The sequence below is a fragment of the Garra rufa genome, chromosome 17, assembly GCF_049309525.1.
Source record: "Garra rufa chromosome 17, GarRuf1.0, whole genome shotgun sequence".
Taxonomy (NCBI): domain Eukaryota; kingdom Metazoa; phylum Chordata; class Actinopteri; order Cypriniformes; family Cyprinidae; genus Garra; species Garra rufa.
In genome coordinates, this window is record NC_133377.1 from 3,967,154 (window position 1) to 3,990,141 (window position 22,988).

Consider the following 22,988-nt stretch of genomic DNA (forward strand, 5'->3'; position numbering starts at 1 on the left):
CAATAGTTATCATATACAGTTGAAGTCAAAAGTTTACATACACCTTTATTTTTAATAAAACAAAGGGGTCATACAAAATGCATGTTATTTTTTATTTAGTACTGCAAACTGAATTAGATATTTCACATTAAAAAGTACATTTATATATAGTCCACAAGACAACATAACAGATGAATTTATAAAAATGGCCCTGTTCAAAAGTCTACATACACTTCATTCTTAATATTGTGTTGTTACCTGAATGACCCACAGCTTGTTTGTCCTGAACAGTTAAACTGCCGCTGTTCTTCAGAAAAATCCTTCAGGACCCACAAATTCTTTGGTTTTTCAGCATTTTTGTGTATTTGAATCCTTTCCAACAATACATGTATGATTTTGGGATCCATCTTTTCACACTGAGGACAACTGAGGGACTCATATGCAACTATTACAGAAGGTTCAAATTCTCACTGATGCTCCAGAAGGAAAAATTATGCATTAAGAGCCGGGGGTGAAAACTTTTGAACAGAATGAAGATGTGTACATTTTTCTTATTTTGCAATATGTCTTATATTTTTTTTATTTAGTACTGCCCTTCAGAAGCTACAAAGAGTATTTATATGTTTCCCAGAAGACAAAATAAGTAAATTTACCCTAATCCTCAATTTCAAAAAGTTATCAAGGCTCCCGGCTCTTAATGCATGTGAGTTGTCCTCAGTGTGGATCTTAAAATCATACAGTCATTGTTGGAAAGGGTTCAAATACACAAAAATGCTGAAAAACCAAAGAATTTGTGGGACCTGAAGGATTTTTCTGAAGAACAGCAGGCAGTTTAACTGTTCAGGACAAACAAGGGACTCATGAACAAAACAAACAAACAAACAAAAAACACAGCTGAATCAGAACAGTATCAAGTGTATTTAAACTTTTGAACGGAGTCATTTTTATAAATTCAACTATTATTTTCTCTTGGCACTGTAAGTAGATGTCTTTTATGTGAAATATCTTATTCAGGTCAGTACTCAATAAAAAAAACATGCATTTTGTATGATCTCTTTTTTGGTAAAATAATTAAAATTTTGTAGATTCTACAAGGTGTATGTAAACTTTTGACTTCAACTGTAAATATTAAATAGAATTTTAATATTCTCTGTCTCTAAATATGAGTAAAATGTTTATATTAGTAACACTTTATAATAAGGTGTCATTTAGTATTTAGTATTAGTTAATGTATTAAAGGGGCTATATGCAATTTTCTGAAATTTAAACTCGCGACTGACACCTGTGGCCAAAAAACGGAACTGCTCTTCCTTTCTGCTCGCTCTCACAGCGCGCGCTCGTACGTGCAAACTTCGCAAGTCATCTGCTGCAAAGAAATCAACATTATGTTTACAGAGGTAAGAACAGTCAAATACATATATTGTTTGAGAAACTAAGTTTGTTTGCAATAATAGGCTAATAGGCTGTATGCACGGCGGTGAATGACGTACTTCCGGTGGAATATAAGGATGCTGGATTACTTCCGTTCCGGCGCGATTGTAGAGTGCTGTGTACTATTTTTTCTAATAACTTGTATTGTCTTCTATACTACGGTAACGTTAGTCACAAAACAGACTCCACTCATTTTGTTGATGCTTATTTGCTTTATTATATTAAATAAACATATAAAATGACATCTAAACGTATTAAAGTATCTTTTCAAAGACGGGAGGACAGCCCCTCTAGCCACCACTGCTGTGTGCCGCAGTGTACAGCATCTGCTAAATTTAACACTTTTCTAAGTTTCCACACGTTTCCTAAAGAATGTGGGATTATAAAACCAACTTTGCCGCCTTGTATCTCCATTACCACTGTTTCAGCTATAATTAGCAGTGATAATGCAGTGCTATTCATCTGTCGTAGAACTGCATTACATTTTTTATTCTTATTATTTTGTACAATAATCATCCATACTAGCTAAGATAACAGCTGTGGTTATCCAAGCTGAACAGTGGTAACGTTAGAAAAGTAAAAACTGAACTGGACTGAACATGTCCAACAGAACTTTGAACGTCACTTTTAAGCTACTCTACTCTCAGTTGGTGTGGAGTCTCTGCTTTCCTCATAGAGCGGTAGCAGTGAGCTTTCACTGAAATCTCATTTGTGGCCCTGATTTTACCTCACACTTTCAGACAAAATTACAAACACGCCTGCTGCTGGACGAATCGTAAAAAAATAATAGAAGTTCAGTTCAGGCGGTTCAGGTTAGCTGAATTTACCTTCATAATTGCACAGATACGAAGACACATAAAACTTGAAACCTTTCTCAAGTTTGCTCTGTGGCGTTGTACTGCACATCAGTGATTGTACATTTGGGCAACTCTTGCAAACACCGAGTAAAATTCGTCGACTCTGCCATAATCGCGTTTTTCTCCGCTTCAAACCTCTCCAACCGGAAACGGAATAGCAGCCTTGCGTCAAACGCGGAAGTACGCGTGCATAGAGCCTATACGCCTTATTCAGCCCGCTGCCATTTTGAATCGAAAACGAGGCTGTGGGGGATAGTAGTCCAGCAGCGCCCACTGTGGCGCATTGTTGCGTACCGGGATGTAGATCGTATAGCCGTAAAATAATAGGTCATTTCACATTTTTCCACAGGACAAAGAGCTCCAGAAAACGTGGATTGTTCGACAGGACATATAACCTAACTTTCAGGTAACAAGATTGCATTTTTTTGAGAAAATGACTGTGGAAAGACTGCTAATTTCTAATGGGAGCATGTTTATCTTCCTTTAAACGCTTACACAGAGTTTTTCAAATGATGTTATATAGATTAAAATGCTTAATGGTTTGTGTTAAGAGCCTGCAGCTAGGTCATAAGCGTCTTCCCGACCTTTATTATGAAATTACGATAAACATGACATTTTCCTTGTCTAAAGCAAGACAGAAACAAAAAAATAATGTTCTGAATATCATTTTGCGATTTTAAAAGGGGTTGACATCAAACACTACATGGCAAACTAATAAATAAATGTTATCTTTTGATCGCTTTGCATAAAAATAAACTTTCAACCCACTGTTTTTTGTATGACTTAACATGTTGTCTGAAAGAGGCTTACGATCTAACTGCAGGCTCTTAACACAAACTATTAAACATGTTAATCTTTAAAACATCATTTAAAAAGAATATCTTTTTCATTTACAATCGCAAGGTTTTCTTTTCGTGAGGTCTTAGAGTCCAGGTAAACACAGACGGAGCTGAACCCTCCTCAAGCGTCCTAATTCCAGTCAGTGTTTTTGAAAAACAATCCTGAGTAAAATGTTGAGCACGTTTGTGTTCTTTGTAATCTATACAAAATGGAGATATTTAGTTTAGTTGTTGTAGTAGTACATAACATGTTAGCTCTGCGTAAACGTTTAAAGGAAGATAAACATGCTCGCATTATAAATTAGCAATTAGCCAACCGGCTAGTTTCCACAGTCATTTTCTTAAATGCAATATTGTTACCTGAAAGTGAGGTTATATGTCCTGTCGATCAATCCATGTTTTCTGGAGCTCTTTTTCCTGTGGAAAAATGTGAAATGACCTATTATTTTACGGCTATACGATCTACATCCCGGTACGCAACAATGCGCCACAGTGGCCGCTGCTGGACTGCTATCCCTCACAGCCTCGTTTTCGATTCAAAATGGCAGCGGGCTGAATAAGGCGTATTGCTGACTAGCGGTGGTGGCAGAGTCATCTGAAACGTTTAACATGAACGCGCTTGACGTCACATCCGCAGACAGCGCGCGAAAAATCCGACCCTACAGAAAATAGGAAAAATAGGATACAGGTTTATAGGTGCACCCACTGTGAGCTGACAAGGTGTCAGTATGCTCATCAGGAGATGTTTGAGTCATAAATCGTCAAATAAAAAGGCTATTGTTACGTTTATTTTGGGGAAAAAGTTGCATATAGCCCCTTTAACTAACAAGAACAAACAGTGAAAAATATACTGCTTAAGTCTTAAGGATGATTTTGAGAAATCTGTTGTAAACCCTCCAAACTAAAATTCAATTATGATCACTTTTCTCAGTTAGGGAACAAAATAAATTTTGTTCATGAATGTTAAATCAATCTGACATTTTTGAAAAATGCATAATTGCTTTTACTAAAAGTTTTCCCTCAATAAACTAAGTTTTAAGTTTAGGTATTGACACTGCAGGCAAAAATGCTGTTTTTTCACGCACTTATCAAGTATGAGACTTTGGGCTTTTTGGTTTTTCATACAGTGTTTTTTCAGACTAGTGGAAAGAAAACATCCAAAAAACACTGTTAAGTGTTTATTTTACAGCACTTTATCTATTTGTGTCAATAGATTTCAATTACAATATATTTTTAAAGGCTGTTTTCTCAAAATGAGTTTTTTCTTTAATTTTTATTCCTGACTATATCCTGAAGGTTTTTACCGAGGGATTTGTTCATATATGATTGTCTTGATTTTATACAACATTTTATTCCCCAAAAAAATGGTAAAAAAAAAATATAGTGTTTCCAGTCTGTTCTAAGTTTTTTTCTAAATTATGGAGTGACAATATGAGATACCCAAAATCCCCTCTGTAAAAACTTTTGACTGTAATATGTAAAAAAAAATGTACAAGAATTTTGAAACTGACTTCATCCTGTGTTTAGATTTTTGTACTAGAAATGTATGCAAATTAGTGCATATTTCTTTAAATAATGTCTCATTTGCATATTTAAACCTACTATTTTAAAACACTTGTAATACAAAAAATGTTTGCAATTATCAATGTAATCAATCAACTGGGTAAGTAAGGTGATATTTTTTTTACCCTATTCAACTGCAGTGTCTCGCCTTAAGGGATCTAATAAACAACCAATATGATATAATATTCATGTTAATAAGCAACTAGTCAATAGTGAGAATTGGCCCTTAAAAAAAGTGTTAAATTTAGCTTAAAGCAAAAGTTTTGCGTTCCCCCGAGAAACTTTGCAGTCACTTGCAAAACTTCTGCTTTCTCTCACAAGATGTATGTGAGCAAATGCAAAATAAAGTGAGATAGGAGGAAAAACTATATTGTAATGCTTTTGTGAGTAAACAAAATATCTCGGGGGAATGCAATCATTTTGTGAGAGAATGCAAAAGTTTTGTGAACCACTGTAAAGTGATAATATGAGTGATAATAAAGTGATAATATGATAAAAGTTTTTGCAAGTGGACGCAAAATATCTTGAGGGAATGCAAAAGTTTCATGAGAGAATGCAAGAGTTTTGTAAACAAATGCTCAGTTTCTCACATATGAATCAGCCTACTAGCAATTCACATTGATTCACAAATTTAAAATATTAACTGATATGTGACCCTGGACCACATCCAGTCATAATTTGCACTGGTATATCGAATAGCCAATAATACATTGTATGGGTCAAAATTATACATTTTCCTTTTATGGTAAAACATTAGGATATTAGGCAAAGATCATGTTCCATGAAGATATTTTGTAAATGTCCTACTCTAAATATATCAAAACTTAATTTTGGATTAGTAATATGCATTGCTAAGGACTTCATTTGGACTACTTTAAAGGCAATTTTCTCAATATTTAGAATTTTTTTACCTCAGATTCCAGATTTTCAAATAGTTGCATCTCAGCCGAATATTGTCATATCCTAACAACAGGGCTGCAACAACTAATCGATAAAATCGATTATTATCAATAATGAAAATCATCGACAACGATTCTCATTATCGATTAATCGAGTCCGCCCACGGTACACATACAACTTCAGAGGGTCATGTCAAATTACAGCACTGAATGATGCATTTCTATGGACAAAATGCATCTAAAAATAGTGGAGGAAACAGAATGAGATGCTGCAGGAGAGTTACGTGATCCAAGCTGCCCAAAACATGAGAATACCTTATTTTAAACTTGAAGCTAATAGCGTAAAAAGCAACCTGTGAGGCGCTTTGACAGATCTGTTTGCATCCTCAGCATGAAAACTTTCAGTTTAAGGTCCTATCCTTATCTGTAGATCGCACAAATTCACAAAAGCATCTCCATTTTTGCATAAAAGTCCATCCTGACAGTCTGTGTTAAGTTTAAATCTTTACTGAATGAGCGTGTCAGATAGCCGGAACACAGAGAGGGAGACAATTAATACTCAGTGCAAAAACATTAATTGTGCTGAAATAAGTCGTTGAATGTTAAATTTAGGTTTAAAAGAAAACATGTAGTGCACATATGTATGGAGAGTAGGAACTGTAAAGGGATAATAGCATGTAATTATCTGATTTATAAATATCAGATGCTTCCTAGCCACCTTTTATATAAAGAAATTACAGTAAACGTGACTTTGATCAAAGTGAACGCGTGTTCCTGCAGAACATTCTTCTCACCTGTTGGTTAACACTGAGTTTGTTTTTATTCGTCTTTATTATCTGTATTAGGCAAGTCTTTTCATTTTTAATGTAGAGATTTAAACTTTGTTCACTTTATACAGCGTTTAGCAAATTTAATAAAATTTATTTAAGGTTATTTATTTATTTAAGGTGCTGCTGCTCCAAACTATTACCAAAATCATTTTTTAGCTTTCTGTATTGGTTAGTCCTCCAATATGCAATAAGCTTTTTAGTAACAGTAGGCTATTTCTAATGCTATAATTATTGCAGTTATCTATGAAAAAAATAGTCAAGCGCTTTATAGTGTTTTTCTTCAGATATTTGTCTTTTCTCTTTATTACAACCAGTGGTCTAATAAATTAAGCACTGTTTTCATAACATTCAGTTGACACGTTTGTTTGAAGGACATTGGGCAGGATGTGGAATATTGTCATTTTTGTCAATAAAATAAAAAACAATTGGGATTTAAGCCAACTAATCGATTATTCAAAAAATAATCGACCAACTAATCGATTATCAAAATAATCGTTAGTTGCAGCCCTAGTTTCAATAAAAAAACATCAAATGTCAAATGTAACAGAGAATTCTGGGAATGTCAGTTTACGGTTTTTTTGTTTTTTTTTTTACTGTAAATTATACATTCTTTTTTACTTCCAAAAAACTGTATTTACCATAAAATTACATTAAATGTCCATTACAGTTTTTCACCATACATAGTAAGGGAACTTACCCTTAACCAATTAATAGGTTTTTACTGTAGCATTTTTAAAAATAAAAATAACGCAAATTTTTTACAGTATATATTTTAACATTTGAAAAAATCTTTCTTCCTGCTGTCCATCAGCATTTTTATAGTCATGCCTTTAAATTTAATTTTCAAAAATGGGGAGTCTGTCAACTGTCTCCCGGTCTCCCGTTTTGAGTTTGTGAGGATGCGTCTCTATATTATGTAGATCCTTTTCAGATCTAAGTAAGCCACACAACAGGCTTTAAAGATTCACTTTTAAACATGCAAAAGAAGATACCTTGGGAGCGATATGCAATCAGAATATGAGCCAGATTTAAATATACACAATGATGAAATGATTTCTCAGAGGGTATTGTTTGCATGTTAATGAAACTATTGCATTCTTCTAGATAAATTGACATCACGCAGGCCGAAAGCATCAGCATAAGGTGGGCCGTGCATTTTAAATGAGAGCAGAATGAAGTAGTAATCAGCAGAAGGTTTTGCTCTAATTTCATGTAGCTGCTGACAGACACCACAGAGCACATAATGACAGAAGCAGGCAGGCGTGCGGACACACTGCTGCCGGTGATTGGTGGGGTGCAGGGACCGTAGAGATGACTTGACACCCTTAGAGAGCACAACACTGATGAGGTCTCACCTGCAGGCAAGAGGAGCAATGCTCAAAGGCCCCGATACCTCTCTCGCCGGGCCCCAGACAGCGAAGGCTCCTGACATATGTCATTCCCAATCTGTTCAGCGGGAACACTTCTTTCTGACATAACCTGTCAGCGCGGCACAGACGGCCACCAACTCGAAGCTCAGAGAGCTGTGTTGATGCAACCCACTTCCCGCTAATTGGTGTTTTTGTAATAACACCATCTGTTCCTTAAGAAAGTCAGACTGTGTCTCTAAGAGGACACAATCTTCCAGAACAAATGAATACACCAGACAAACAATGCAGTATTTTTGGGCTGAGGGCAACTTCCACAAGGTGAAGACTGAAGATCTAAGGGGAAAGGAGAAGAAGAAAGCTGTGCTCTGAACATCTGCTCATTCCTCGCTTCATGTGAATGCATCATAAGCAGTTCTGCACACTTCATATCTACAATGCTGACTGCAATCTAATCCCATTTTATTTATTCCATGCAGTCATACCGAAATAGTCACTTACAAGTCATTGCAGACCTTGTATGTAACCTACATATATGTATCCTATAGAAAGAGACACTTCAAGTCTAAGTTAAAGAGCAAGTTAATGCAAGCAGAATTATGAGTGCCGCAAGAAAGATATTGGCTGCCATCTAGCGGGAAACAGATGTTACTGCAGTGCACTGCATTTACTAAACTACATTTCTATAAGTGGTTCATCGTCTGCATTATTTCTTAAAATGCCATGGACTAGCTTTTGTGACTAAAATGCTGTCGCTGTGTTTTCATACAATAAGCATCCTTTTCTAACACGCAATAATTCATTCACATTTTTTATTCTTCACGCCTATTCAAGCATTTTTGCATACACGTAATCAGCATATTCTAAGTGTACAATTTATTTTGTGAATACTGATTCTCCCTCATTTACTACGTGCATTCTAGTAATTTGGACAATAATTTAATCAACACATTCATTTATTCTCATTCATGTCCTTAACAAAATCACTCATGAGCTCGCTCAATTGCTAAATGCCAGGCCAGTAACAAATGAAGACCATGAAGGTCATTTTAACATTTTTTTTTTTTAATTAAATCTCAGCAACACTTCAGAAATGTTCAATAGCTAGACTTTGACAGCTGAATTACCGTTGTTTGCTAGCAAACGCTATAGCTACAAAAAAAATTTCCTAATAAAATTATAGTTTTGAGTTAAAGAGTTAAAGGCATGAATATTAGCACAAGTTTCTTCCATAAACTCTTTGATAATGTATTTTGTGACACAGCTCCTCATTAATGCTTTTACTTAGCAGTAGCTACACGTGTTGTCACTTACCTGAATATGTGTTCGTACAATTGTGCTGGATGTCACTTGGAAACACAGTTAATAACACTTGATGGAAGAGTGAATTACTTTTGTCAAGTAGACAATACTTAAAAGTACCTATACAGTTCATATACATTTTGGAGAACTGCCCAGTTGATTCTGATAAATGAGTCATTCACGCTGGAATCACTTCAATAGATTCAATCTGAGGATGACTTTTGTGAATTCGGATCTATTCGAACGATTCCTTGAAAAGAACCAACACATCATCCAATCAGCCATATTAGCAGTACTGAACGTAAACTTGCATATTTTGTTGATTATAGCTGCTGAGAATGGTCAATTACTGTCATGTTTTGGGCTGTATAATCGGTCAGACCGGGAAAAACATTGGAGTACTATAGACTGCCAAAAGTTAAAACAAATCAAGGAGAAGAGTGCAAAAAAATTGTCTGAGGAACAAAAGGTTGGCCATTTGTGGTTGGCCAAACTGAACCAGGATTTTCAGGGCAAGAATCTTGACAACATTCATGTTTGTTCTTCTCATTTCCGGTCAGGTAGGTGAAATATTAGGCTGATATCTTAATTAATACTGCTTGTACGTATCTTCACTTACTATTAACTTTAGTTTGTCACAATAGTGCGCCTTTTCCTGCTTACTTAGTCCTTCTCTATATGATTTAGCAGCTTCCACACATTTTTTCTGTGGTTTAGACAGCATAAATTAGCAGAACAACGCATCCAGTACATTAACTGTGTAATCCATGCTGTTGTTTACATCCGAGTATCTCCAATATGGCCATGCATAAGGGTAACTTATCAAATCGTAAGTGACGTAAGTGCAAAACCGCTATACCTGCAAATGTGGTTAAACTATTTCGCTAGGCTATTTTTACCTATGCTACACTTGGACATGTTCAGAAATGAATGTTCAGCTGAATGTACAGCTGGCCACATGATTTTACATGCCTAAAATTACAAGCATTACATTCCATCTCATAGATTCTGATTTCTAAAACACAAAATATTATCTTTAGACATTCAGGTTAATGTGTTTACATAACATTTACAGTCAGAATTTGAACAAAGCAGGATATTATTGTCCGTGTAAACAGCCAGTGATTAAAAACAATGTAAGTGACCATTTTAAGGCTTTCGACTTTCTAAATAGGACTCAATGCACAGTGCACACAGCTAAACGCAATGTGTTTTACACAGGCAATCTGTTACAGTGGGATCAATTCCATGGATGATTAAGCATGATAATGAAGGTTTTTGGACATTCTCCACAGAGGCGCAGACACAGCAGCTGGTGACATTCATGAGCGCATCACAATGAATTCCCATTACTTTCAATGATCATGAAGTCTGCTTTTGGCAATGTTACAAACCCAATAAAATCGCTAAAGTATGCCATATGTGTATGTTAAGAGGGGAATTAAAGTCAAATTGCTTTATTCATAGTGAAAAGGGAATGCAAATCCAGCAGATGATTTTGTGCTTTCATACTACCATTGACAAAATGATCAAATTAATTTACAGAGGGCAATACATTAAAGATGCAAGGAGGAGAAAAATGCCAGCGGATAGGTTATAGCCATGTTTTTCATATGGAGCTTTGAGCTTAAAAATTCTAAAACCTGAAAGAATGAGCATTGTCACATTACGGGATGTATGCCTTATATAAATGAACATTAAAATATTGTATTATAAAACAAATATAAATGTCTGCTGATTTTACAACCTCTGTTTTAATTCATTTATTTTTTATTCACTTTTTGATATTATATAGTCTTAAGTAGCACGGGTATGTTTGTACCAGTAGCCAAAAATACATTGTATGGGTCAAAATTATCCAAAATTATGCCAAAAATCATTAGGATATTAAGTAAAGATCATGTTCCATGAAGACTTTTTGTAAATTTCCTACCATAAATATATATATAAAAAAAATTTGGTTAGCAATAGGCCTATGCATTGCAAGAACTTCATTTGGACAACTTTAAAAGCGATTTTTTTTTTTGTACATTATTTGCATTTTTTTGGCACCCTCAGATTGCAGATTTTCAAATAGTTGTATCTCAGCCAAATATTGTCCTAACAAACCATACATCAATAAAAAGCTTATTAATTCAGCTTACAGATGATGTATAAATCTCAATGAAAAAAAAGACCTATTACTAGTTTTGTGGTTCAGGGTCACATATGCAAAAATGCAATCTTAACAAATGTTAGGATATTTTATTAGCCTATCTAGACTTGAACTATTTACCCATTTTTATTTAATTATTTTTTTTTGTTGAGTTTTTCCTTTATTTACCTGTAGAGGGCGCATCTTTAGCTCCATGGTAACGGCACAGCGTTCATCCAACAGCATATCCTGCTGCAGCATTAGCACAGAAAATAGACACAAAACTCTTTAGCTTTTAAAAAACGTCCAGATTCATAACGCCTAAGATTATATTTTTAATTAATACACAAATATTGTTTGCGAGAAACCATGAGCCGCACTCCTGATGCAAGAGCGAGGTAAAAGTTGTCCAGATTTGTTATGACGGTTTGGGAAGCTAGCTAGCAAGCTAAGCTAAATGATACAAGCAGTAGTTCATCAGCTAACGCGTGTTTTATAATGTAATCGACTGTAAATGCGTAAGCAGAACTTGTATGAATATATGAAAACGGAAACGGCATAATTAACGTTATCTGTAACCGAAATGTAAAATGGCTAACAGTAGCACGTTTGCACATTTCCAAGATAAAAGATGCTACATATGATCTGTCCTCAATTAAAGTGTATTATTAAGACATGTCTGCTTAGTTTTTTATTACAGTTATTATACCAGATAAACACTGCTCGAATTTTTAGATAAAACAGGCTGCAACAAAAAAGTATTTTTTAAATAACTCTTAACTTACCTGAAGGAATATACATCATTATAGTTAATAATAATACTGACTGTTCCTCTCTTGCACAATACATTTGATATATAACCCTTTAAACATGCTGAAATGTGACCCTGGACAACAAAACCAGTCATAAGGTTAAATTTTACAAAACTAAGATGTATACATCATATGAAAGTTCAATAAATAAGCTTTCTATTGGTATATGGTTTGTTAGGATAGGACAATATTTGGCCGAGATACATCTATTTGAAAATCTGAAATCTAAGGGTGCAAAAAAATCAAAATACTGAGAAAATCACCTTTAAAGTTGTCCAAATTAAGTTCTTAACATATTACTAATCAAAAATGACATTTTGATATATTTATAGTAGGCATTTTACAAAAAATCTTTTTGGAACATGATCTTTACTGAATTCCCTAATGATTTTTGGCATAAAAGAAAAATCAATAATTTTGACCCATACAATGTATTTTTGGCTATTGCTACAAATATACCCCAGCGACTTAAGACTGGTTTTGTGGTCCTGGGTCACAAATAGGAGAAAACCTGTAGTCTAATTTATATTGAACAATCCCTCAGTCAGATAATCTTAATTTTTCTTTGTTGCACATTACAGAGACACCCAGACCAAGCAGATCCAAGAGAACATCACCGGCGTAGAGAAGCATTTTGGAGATCTCTGCCAACTGTTTGCTGCCTACGTCCGTAAAACCGCACGACTGCGGGACAAAGCCGACCTACTGGTTAAAGAGGTCAACCTTTATGCTGATACAGAGACGCCCAACCTGAAATGTGGATTGAAGAGTTTTGCAGATCAGCTGGCCAAGATTCAGGACTACAGACAAGCAGAAGTGTGTTTTGAAAACCATGTAAATATACTTAAGCATATTTGTGTTTTCACACTAATATACAAATACATACTATTGTTTACAGGTGGAGAGGCTGGAAGTGAAAGTTATAGAGCCTTTGAAAGCATATGGGAATATTGTTAAAACCAAAAGGGTAAGGTTTTCTCCATATAAGCCACTCAGGTCAAAGGATTTATATTTTGTAGTTCAAATATACAAATGACCTTTTCCCAATGATCTCATGAGGGCAGCATTGCATCACATTCTGAGTAACTGTTTCATGTGGCTGTTGTCATAGGTCAAAACCTAAGAACTACAGTGCTTCCAACCATTTGTGATTTTATTAAATTCATGTACAGGAGGACCTGAAGCAGGCGCAGCTTGCAAGGAACAGAGAGTCCAAGCAGATGCAGCAGCTTGAAAAGATGAGGCAGAGAAACCCCTCAGACAGACAGATTATTGTATCCTTACGGTCTAATGTTATCGTTTCTTCATACTGGAACTACATACACTAACAGTCTAGCATTTTTATTTAATCCAAAGTACAGCAAAAACAGTAATATTTTGAAATATTTGTACTATTTAAAATAACTCTTTTCTATTTGAATATATTTTAAAATGTAATTTATTTCTGTGATTTCAAAGCTGAATTTTTAACATCATTACTCCAGTCACACGATCCTTCAGAAATCATTCTAATATTCTGATTTGCTGCTCAGAAAAACATTTATCATTATTATTATTATTATTATTATGATGTTGAAAACAGCCGAGTAGAATTGTTCAGGTTTCTTTGATGAATAGAAAGTTCAGAAGAACAGCATTTATCTGAAATAGAAATCTTTTTTTAACATTATAAATGTCTTTATCATCACGTTTGATTAATTTAAAGCTTCCTTGCTAAATAAAAGTATTAATTTAATTTCTTTTCCAAAACAAAAAATTATACAGACTCCAAGATTTTGAATGGCGTAGTGAATAATGTCACAAAAGCTTTTTATTTCAGATAAATGATGAACTTTGGATCTTTCTATTCATCAAAGAATCCTGAAAAAAATTTACTCAACTGTTTTAAATATTTCTAATAATAATAATAATACATGTTTCTTAAACAGCAAATCAGCATATTAGAATGATTTCTGAAGGATCATATGACACTGAGTACTGAAGTAATGATGCTGAAAATTTAGCTTTGATCACAGGAATAAAATTACATTTTAAAATGTATTCAAATAAAAAACAGTTAAGTTTAAATAGTAAATATATTTCACAATATTACTTATTTTGCTGTACTTTGGATCAAATAGATGCAGACTTAGTGAGCAGAAGAGACTGGTAGTGTAACTGTAAACTAGAAGAGTAGGTCTGACCGATTTTAAGGATCATTGCTTAAATTTTCATGGGAACAAGATGTCACCGTTTTCAAATTATTTTGTGGATTAGGGCTGTCAATCAATTAAAACAAATTAATACATTTAAATGCATGATATGCTGTTTAATTTGTTAAAATGAACTGCATTTCTATCAATATTTGCTGGGAAATCACCTAAACAAAGATCATTTAAGACATTATTGTGTCAGATGAGTAAATTAATAAATAAATATATAAAAGTGACATTAAAAATCAATACTGTGGTAGACTTAGGTGCCATCATGTCTCCAAGAAAATGTTTTGGACATATTTACAACATTATTATCTATTAAAACTCAAAACATCTGCATATTTGCATAACGTTCTAAATGAATCATTTTTAACACATACTTTTTTTTTAATACAACTAACATAACCGGCAGCCCTACTAGACATTTTAATGCCAAATAATGTCAAAGATATTTGTTGTCATTCACAATTACAGATTTACCTTAACAGCCTCTCTCAGTCACAGGTGGGCCTTGCGTGCAACAAACTAATATTATCTTTATAATCAAGTCAGTCTGGTACTAATACTGTAGGTTAGTTCAACTCAACCGGATGTGAGTCTTCTCATTGCCGTAGTTCAGAACCTCTTGGTGAGCTCAAATCGTGTATGTCTGCTGCTTAGGAACATTTTGTGCTTTACATGTCTTTGTCTGTTGTGTCACGAAAGGCTGAGAGTGAACTTCAGAGAGCCACAATGGATGCTACACGCACGACCCGCCAGCTAGAGGAGACAATAGATGACTTTGAAAAGCAGAAGATTCGTGATATCAAGGTCCTTCAGTCTGCACGATTACTTACTTACTTCTCAACAACTCAACCTCATGCTGTTACAAACCCATAAGACTTTGTTCATTTTCAGAACACAGATATTTTTAATGAAACCCAAAAGCTTTCTGACCCTGCATAGACAGCAATGCTACTGACACGTTCAAGGCTCAGAACGATAATAGGAACATTGATGAAACAGCTATGAGAATACTTTTTGTGAGCAAAGAAAACTGAAATAAAGACAGCATGCGTGTGCAGCATGCGTGTGATGCTGCTGATGCAGGAGCCACAGTTTTGACTTCGAATGTCCATCTCTCTTAGTTCATCATCTGTATGTTCTGGTTCAAATAATGAGGCTGGGCAAAAAAATGCAAGTCATCCTCTCTGTCGAAATCTTCAGACATATTTATGAAGACTGTTCTACATCAGAATGATAGCTCCTGCGTCAGCAGCACCACAATGACACTGAAGAGAAGAAATTATTGAATAAAATCTTTTTTTTTTTTCTTTGCACACAAAAAGTATTCTCATAATATTACGGCTGAACCACTGATGACACATGGACTGTTTTAACAGTGTCCCTACTACCTTTCTGGGACTTGAACGTGTCAGTTGTGTTGCTGTCTATTCAGGGTCAGAAAGCTGTCACTATTGTAATTTGTACTCTGAAGATGAACAGGTTTACGGGTTTGGAATGACATAAAGGTGAGTAATTAATCACAGATTTTTCATTTTTGAATGAACTATTCAGTAAGGATGCATTAAATTGATCAAAAGTGACAGTAAAAATATTTAAGGTACACAAGATTTCTTTTTCTTAGAACTTTCTATACATCCAAGAATCCTAAATAAATAAAAGAATATTACCGTTTCCAATCAGCATATTAGAATAATTTCTGAAGGATCATGTGACTCTGAAGACTGTAGTAATGGCTGCTGATAATTCAGCTTTGGCTTCAGTGAAATAAATTATATTTTAAAATGTATTCAAATAGGAAACAGTTATTTTAAATTGTAATAATATTTCACAATACTACCATTTTGATTGTCTTTTTGATTAAATAAATGCAGCCTTGGTGTGAATAAGAGACTTCTTTCAAAACCATTGAAAAATCTTACCAACCTCAACTTTTTTAATGGTATTGTGTATTAGTTATAAACATAATTTATAAATAATTACACTAGTACACATACAAATGTGACCAGTGCTTGCAAAATGAGTCAGAATGAGCACATTTTTGAAAAATTAGTTCTTTTTATTTGCAAATACCTTTAAAATAATATGACTTTTTGGAATTGGACAAAAATGACTTCACTACAGCCGTTTGAAGAGTAGATTTTGAGAAGTTTTCTGAAGATTTGCTTTGAAAATGTCAGTCAGTGCAATCATTTTGTTTTCATCAGCATGTGTTTGCAAGTCATATTTCACTGGTGTCATCGAAAATTTGATATGAATATTCACAAAGCTGGAATGCTGCGTTTGCAACAATAGACCTTCAACTTGTGGTGAGAAATAGCAGCAGTCATCCAGAAATGAACAGAGAAAAGGGTACTCCTCTCAGAAAAAGTACAAATGAAGATCATTGGTATCACTAGAAGAGGGCTTAATGAACTATTTTTTGTGAAAAACCTAAATTCGACCAAAACATTTTTCTCTTCTTTTCCTGTAGCTCTGTAGATTGCGTGTCATTTTGCCAGCACGGGTCACAAATCTTCCAGTGCTGCTTCACAGAAATTGCTATTTAGACTGCTGTTCTTATGTGTTCGATGCAGAACATTTTTGGTGAATTTGTGACCGTGGAGATGGCATTCCATGCCAAGGCTTTGGAAATTTACACAACTGCCTACCAGCACATTCAGAATGTCGATGAGGAAGGAGACCTTGAGGTGAGCGCTCTGCACCAGCATCGCTGCTCTGGCAGTCCTGCTGGTTCGAGCTTGTCTGTCTTAATGTCTAATCAAATTATATTCTTTCTCCTCCTGAGATCCCCCTGCTGTCATAATGATGAAAGCTGTGGTTGCTGGGGTATAAGGCCTGCTCCAGTTCTGATACATAAAAGAACCAGAGAGGCATCTTGCAAAGCATGTTCAGTCAGCTGTGGAATGTTTGCGCTGGCTAATGCATTTATTTATGAATTCAGTTTGGCGTGCCAAAACATTTTTTTTTTCTCCCTCAACCTTTGTTAATATTTCCCCGACTTGCCAGGGAAGAAATTCACATGAATATTATTTCATCAGGGATTTTCAGGGAAACGTTTCCTCGTTCTTCTGTGAACTTTGCCTGTAATTGGATGTGTAAACTTGTAATAGCCATATACTGGCACATGGTGACAGGTTTATGAAGACACAGCTAGAGCATATAGAGATAGGTCATAAATATTCTTCCTGTAATATTTAACTGGAGTTAATAAAGTTGAGGTGACAATGTTTGTCGGCACACCCTCTCCAGGACAGAGTGTGTAAATGTTTTTCCCCAATCTAAATGACATGGTTCGCTGTTGCTACAACACAGTATGTGGTAATAGTTTGTGTTGACTCATTTCTCTTTTTAATGTATCTTGTTTGAGCTTGGCTGTACTTGTTATTGTTTTATTATGTGGCGGTGATGGGATGACATTAGGTTGTTGGTGGTCCATATGTATTGTCTACAGACCCTTTATTTTTGTCTTGACAGGTATTCAGGAACTCGCTGCACCCCCCTGATTACCAGTCACGGTTAGAAATTGTTCGGGCCAATTCGAAACTGTCCCTAAATCGAACTGGTACATCAATGGGTAAATCAGGAACAATGCAGGTTAGTGCATAAGATCCATATCTTATGACTTACATATGTGACCCCAGACCACAAAACCAGTCTGAAGTAGCACGGGTATATTTGTAGCAGTAGCTACAAATACATTGTATGGGTCAAAATGATGGATTTTTCTTTTATGCCAAAAATCAGGATATTAAGTAAAGATCACGTTCCATGAAGATATTTTGTAAATTTCCTACTGTAAATATATCAAAACTTAATTTTTGATTTGTAATACTGTATGTATTGCTCAGAACTTAATTTAGACATTTGATTTTTTTTTTTTTGCACCCTCAGATTTTTAAATAGTTGTATCTTGGCCAAATATTGTCATATCATAACAAACCATACATCAATGGAAAGCTTATTTATTCATAATATATAAGTCTTAATTTCAATTTGATCAGTATGACTGGTTTTGTGGTCCAGGGTAACATATAAAAATGACTTTCAATTGTTGGATGAACAATTAATGCTTATTATTCAAAGAAAATAAGATAGCAGAAGAAATAAATCTACATAGGTTACAAACTGAGGTCTTTGGGTAAACTATCCCTTAAAGGCCCATTCATATAAGAACAATACCTATAAACATAATAATAATAATAATAATAATAATAATGATACTTGTATTAGTGTCCACACCAATGGAAGATAACACTTTGTTTATTTTAAGATTGTGCTGCAGTTTTGTCTTCTGCTGCTTTAAATGCTCAAGCTCTTTAAACGGTAGATTTTGATTCGCTGCCAATGTTTTTTAATCGATCATTAGCTGGAAGAAAATCATTCTTAAAGGGATAGTTCACCCAAAAATGAAAATTACCTCATGATTTACTCACCCTCAGGCCGTCCTAGGTGTATATGAATTTATTATTTTAGACGAATACAATTGGAGTTATATAAAAAAATGTCCTGGCTCTTTTTAACTTTAAAATGGCAGTGAATGGGTGTTAAGATTTCCAATAAAGTACATCCATCTATCATAAAAAGTACTCCACGGCTCCAGGGGGTTAATAAAGGCCTTCTGAAGTGAATTGATGCGTTTGTAAAAGAAAAATATCCATATTTAAAACTTTATAAACCAAAATCTCTAGCTTCTGTTAACTGTCGTTCCCAAGAGAGTGGTGTTTCAGCGAATGTTGTAGCGCAGTGGAGAGAGCAAAACAAAACACCGGTCACTAATTACAAGTACAAAACGAGGATTTGTACAGAAAAATGTTTGAGGATTTCGATATTAGCCAAGAGGATTCACTTCCAACTGCCTTTATTAACCTCCCAGAGCCATGTGGAGTACTTTTTATGATGATTGGATGCACTTTAATAGACTTCTAATTAGTGTTAATTTCGTCAGACGAGACGAGACGAAATATGTTCGTCAACGACCTTTTTTTTCATGACTAAGACGAGACGATGACAAGACTGCACCACTGTCCAAAAACGCTGACTAAGACTAAATTAACATGCATTATTGTTGACGAAATAAGACGAGACGAAAATGTTTTGCATAAAATAAAAACTAAGATAAAATCTCTCTTCATTTTCGTCTACAATCGTTTCTGCTTTTTCATCAGCTGTTACGGCTTTAAAATATTCAAACTGCGCTTTGGCGCGCTGGCTGGCGCGCTGGCTGGCGCTGAGCCAGAGACGGACGAGCTCTGCGCTTGTCATCTAATCACAACTATGCAGTGTTTTTAACCACATAACGCTTATTTTAGGTTTCAGACATTTAAATACACATAAGTACTAGTAAAAGGAGACATTTAGAGTTTGTAAAATACACACATAGGTCTATGGAAGCAGCAAATAACAATCTATTCAAATATAATTTGCCGATGTGTTTTATTCATGTCACATACACATAGGCTTAGTAACTAAAAAAGTTCACTCTATTCCTCTTCCAGTTCACCACCCACTTACTTACATGTATTTCGGGAGAAACGGATGAATGTATATGTGCTGTAAATACGGCTGACAGGACTCTGAACAGCAGCGCGATCAAACATGGCGGCGCCCATCTCACGTTACAGATTACGATCCAGATCATTTATATAGGGTTTTAAACGACGAAACATACTAATTCACACATATTTGTGAATCGGAATATTAGATAGTTCATGGCATGGTAAGCAAGTGTGTGAGTATTCTGGATAAAAAAGGAAAAACGAAATAAAAGCGATCTATCTGTCATACAGTGTTATTGTGTCTGTGTTGTGTCACGTGACAAGCTTGATGCGTCGCCATGGAAACAATAAGGACGAACGTTCGAAAATAACGGTCGCTTAAAAAAAACTCACTCTCAGGGGTCCGCTAGAATATTTTAAACTCACCACTGAAAGGGTTAATCATTTGTGAATGTGTCTTCTAAATCAGAAATTGAAAACCAGACACCTTTAACATTTGCATTCAACAAAAATCATTCAACAAGTGTATTTTGTCAGGTAATTATGACAGTTAACCAATGTTTGAGATATGTGAAACACTTTTTTTGCTGAAATGTGTATCAGTAATAATCTCAGTAATAATGTGTTATTTTAAAAAAAGACTACAATTTTTTGACTAAACCTAGACTAAAATATATTGAGTTCTTTTTTGACTAAAACTAGACTAAAATATATTGAGTTCTTTTTTTGACTAAAACTAGACTAAAATTAAAAGACTTTTAGTCGACTAAAACTTGACTAAGATGCCTTGAGTTTTCTTTTGACTAAAACTAGACTAAAATGACGAGACTTTTAGTCGACTAAAACTTGACTAAGATACCTTGAGTTTTCTTTTGACTAAAACTAGACTAAAATGATGAGACTTTTAGTCGACTAAAACTTGACTAAGATACCTTGAGTTTTCTTTTGACTAAAACTAGACTAAAATGACGAGACTTTTAGTCGACTAAAACTTGACTAAGATACCTTGAGTTTTCTTTTGACTAAAACTAGACTAAAATGATGAGACTTTTAGTCGACTAAAACTTGACTAACAAAAAAAGATATGTGAATGACTAAATATGACTAAAACTAACAAGGACATTTGGCACAAGACTAAGACTAAGACTAAATTAAAAATAGGTGACGAAATTAACACTACTTCTAATTCTCAACACCCATTCACTCCCATTATAAAGCTTGGAAGAGCCAGGACATTTTTAAATATAATTCAAATTTTATTCACACGGCTTAAGAAAGTCAAATACACCTAGGATGGCTTGAGGGTGAGTAAATCATGGGGTAACTTTCATTTTTAGGTCAACTATCCCTTTAAAGTGATTCCAATTATTTTGATCATATGGCAAAACTAAATGATTTTTCTGTATAGTCAAGAACGTCTAGCAGACAGAGGAAAAGAGATGACGACGAAGATGAGGACGAGGAGGAAGATGACGAAGATGAGGATGATTTGGAGGAAGTGACCGATGATGAGCATTAAAATATTTTCTTTGCCATTTCATCAAATATTTTTAGACATTGACATTCCTGAATTGTATTTAACAGTGTTTGAATGGAAATATAATGGAGAAATAGTTTTAGTTATGTTAGGTAAAAGTGCTCTCTTGTAAATCATATACTATAAAATTGTATATATATATACTGAAAAAACACTTTTTTTTAAATATCCCAATATGTTTTCTGCATACAAAGTGCCAAGCATTTCTTTGATCAATATATTTGGTTAGAATGTGCCTTAGAGCATTTTGGTGTACCAATAAAACTGGCTCTTGCTTTTGCATAATAGCTGATTTTCATGACCTCAGATGTCTGAGTGTGTATTTATTCTTCTGTTTACAAAGTGTGCATACCGAAACACTAACTGTACATTATACACAATAGCGTACCCCTGGAACTCGACCCACCCTGTGCTCTGCATCATTGTGTGTCATAGCTTTTATGTCAGTCATGAATGAGTCAGAAACACTAACCAGTATTGCTGGTATAATTATAACCAGGAGCAGAAGTGTTGAAGACACATAATTATATTAAAATGCTATGTACATTGTTGAAATTTATGTTTATGCAATCACTGTATGAATCAAGAACCAATGCTGCTGGGGGAAAATGAACAAGCACTGTTTATCACAAAAAAGCAGCTTTTTTAAATCAAATGCATGCATTTTAACTATCTATAAAAGATATGCACAGTGTTTAGCATTTGTAAGAGGTTCATAAACTGAATTCTAATTAGCTAAACCTTTAGATTGTGAAATGAATGGTCGTAAGTCTTTGTCTCCAGGTGTGCGGATACGTGGCGTTTCGTGACAGATCCACAACGCGGCCATTCATTCAGCGCTTTGAGGATGATAATATCTGAGGAAAGGATTCCCTCCTCACCCGTATGACTCATCCTTTACAGAGGCCGTAATGGGAACCAGTGTGTGTTTGTGTGCGCTGTAGCGCCTGACTGTACTGAATATTAACACGATGGTTGCCTCGCAGCGGTTTTTAAAAAAAGAGCATAACTACAGCATGAGTCAGAGAGAGAGAGAGAGAGGTGCTGCGGGCTCTGGGTAAATGTTCCTCAGTATATACACTGTCACCATCCATCAAGCAGATGCAGAGATTTGGTTGTCACGAAAACCCTCTTTGACCTCAGCAATGGCGTGATTTGGACATGTATCATCTCTGAATTATACTGCACGATTGAAATATTTCTGTCGTCTCTTTAATGATAGATATCTGTCTGTGATATGTTAAGTAACCAAAGTATAATTTATTGCAAATTGGTGTGTCAATATTTTATATTATTTTAAAGTATTATCTTAATTATGAACACACTGGTTTGTAGTGCAAACAGTTGTACCCTTTACTGCGCGTTGTTATTCTTCTCCTCATTTCCATATAAAGTGTTTTCACGACGCATCATCAATTGTCCATATTGGCAGCAAGGAATGTAAACAATGCCACTGAACCGAACGAAACTCCCATATTTTGCTGATTATTGCTGCTGAAAGTTGTCAATTATTGTCATGTTTTGGGCTGTACTAATAGGTCAGACCGGGAAAAATAGACTGTCCAAAATTATAACAAATCAAGGAGAAGAGTGCAAAACACTCTCTGAGGAACAAAAAGCCGTTAGTGGTTGGCCAAATTGAACCAGGATTTCCAGGGCAAGAATCTTGACAACATAAGTGTTTGTTCTTGTCGTTTTCAGTCAGGTAGGTGAAATATTAGGCTAATATTTGAATTAATACT

At 34.9% G+C, this 22,988-nt stretch overlaps 1 protein-coding gene across 1 annotated transcript; it reads left to right on the top strand.

Moving 5' to 3' along the window:
- The first annotated feature begins 11,430 nt into the window (after positions 1-11,430).
- On the top strand, positions 11,431-21,548 carry cibar1 (CBY1 interacting BAR domain containing 1). The gene is made up of 9 exons (XM_073822198.1): positions 11,431-11,599; positions 12,595-12,829; positions 12,912-12,980; positions 13,186-13,287; positions 14,707-14,712; positions 14,914-15,018; positions 16,788-16,901; positions 17,689-17,808; positions 21,118-21,548. Exons 1-9 carry the CDS (start codon positions 11,571-11,573, stop codon positions 21,226-21,228), a joined length of 891 nt encoding a protein of 296 aa, XP_073678299.1. The 5' UTR covers positions 11,431-11,570; the 3' UTR covers positions 21,229-21,548.
- Positions 21,549-22,988: the final 1,440 nt, after the last annotated feature.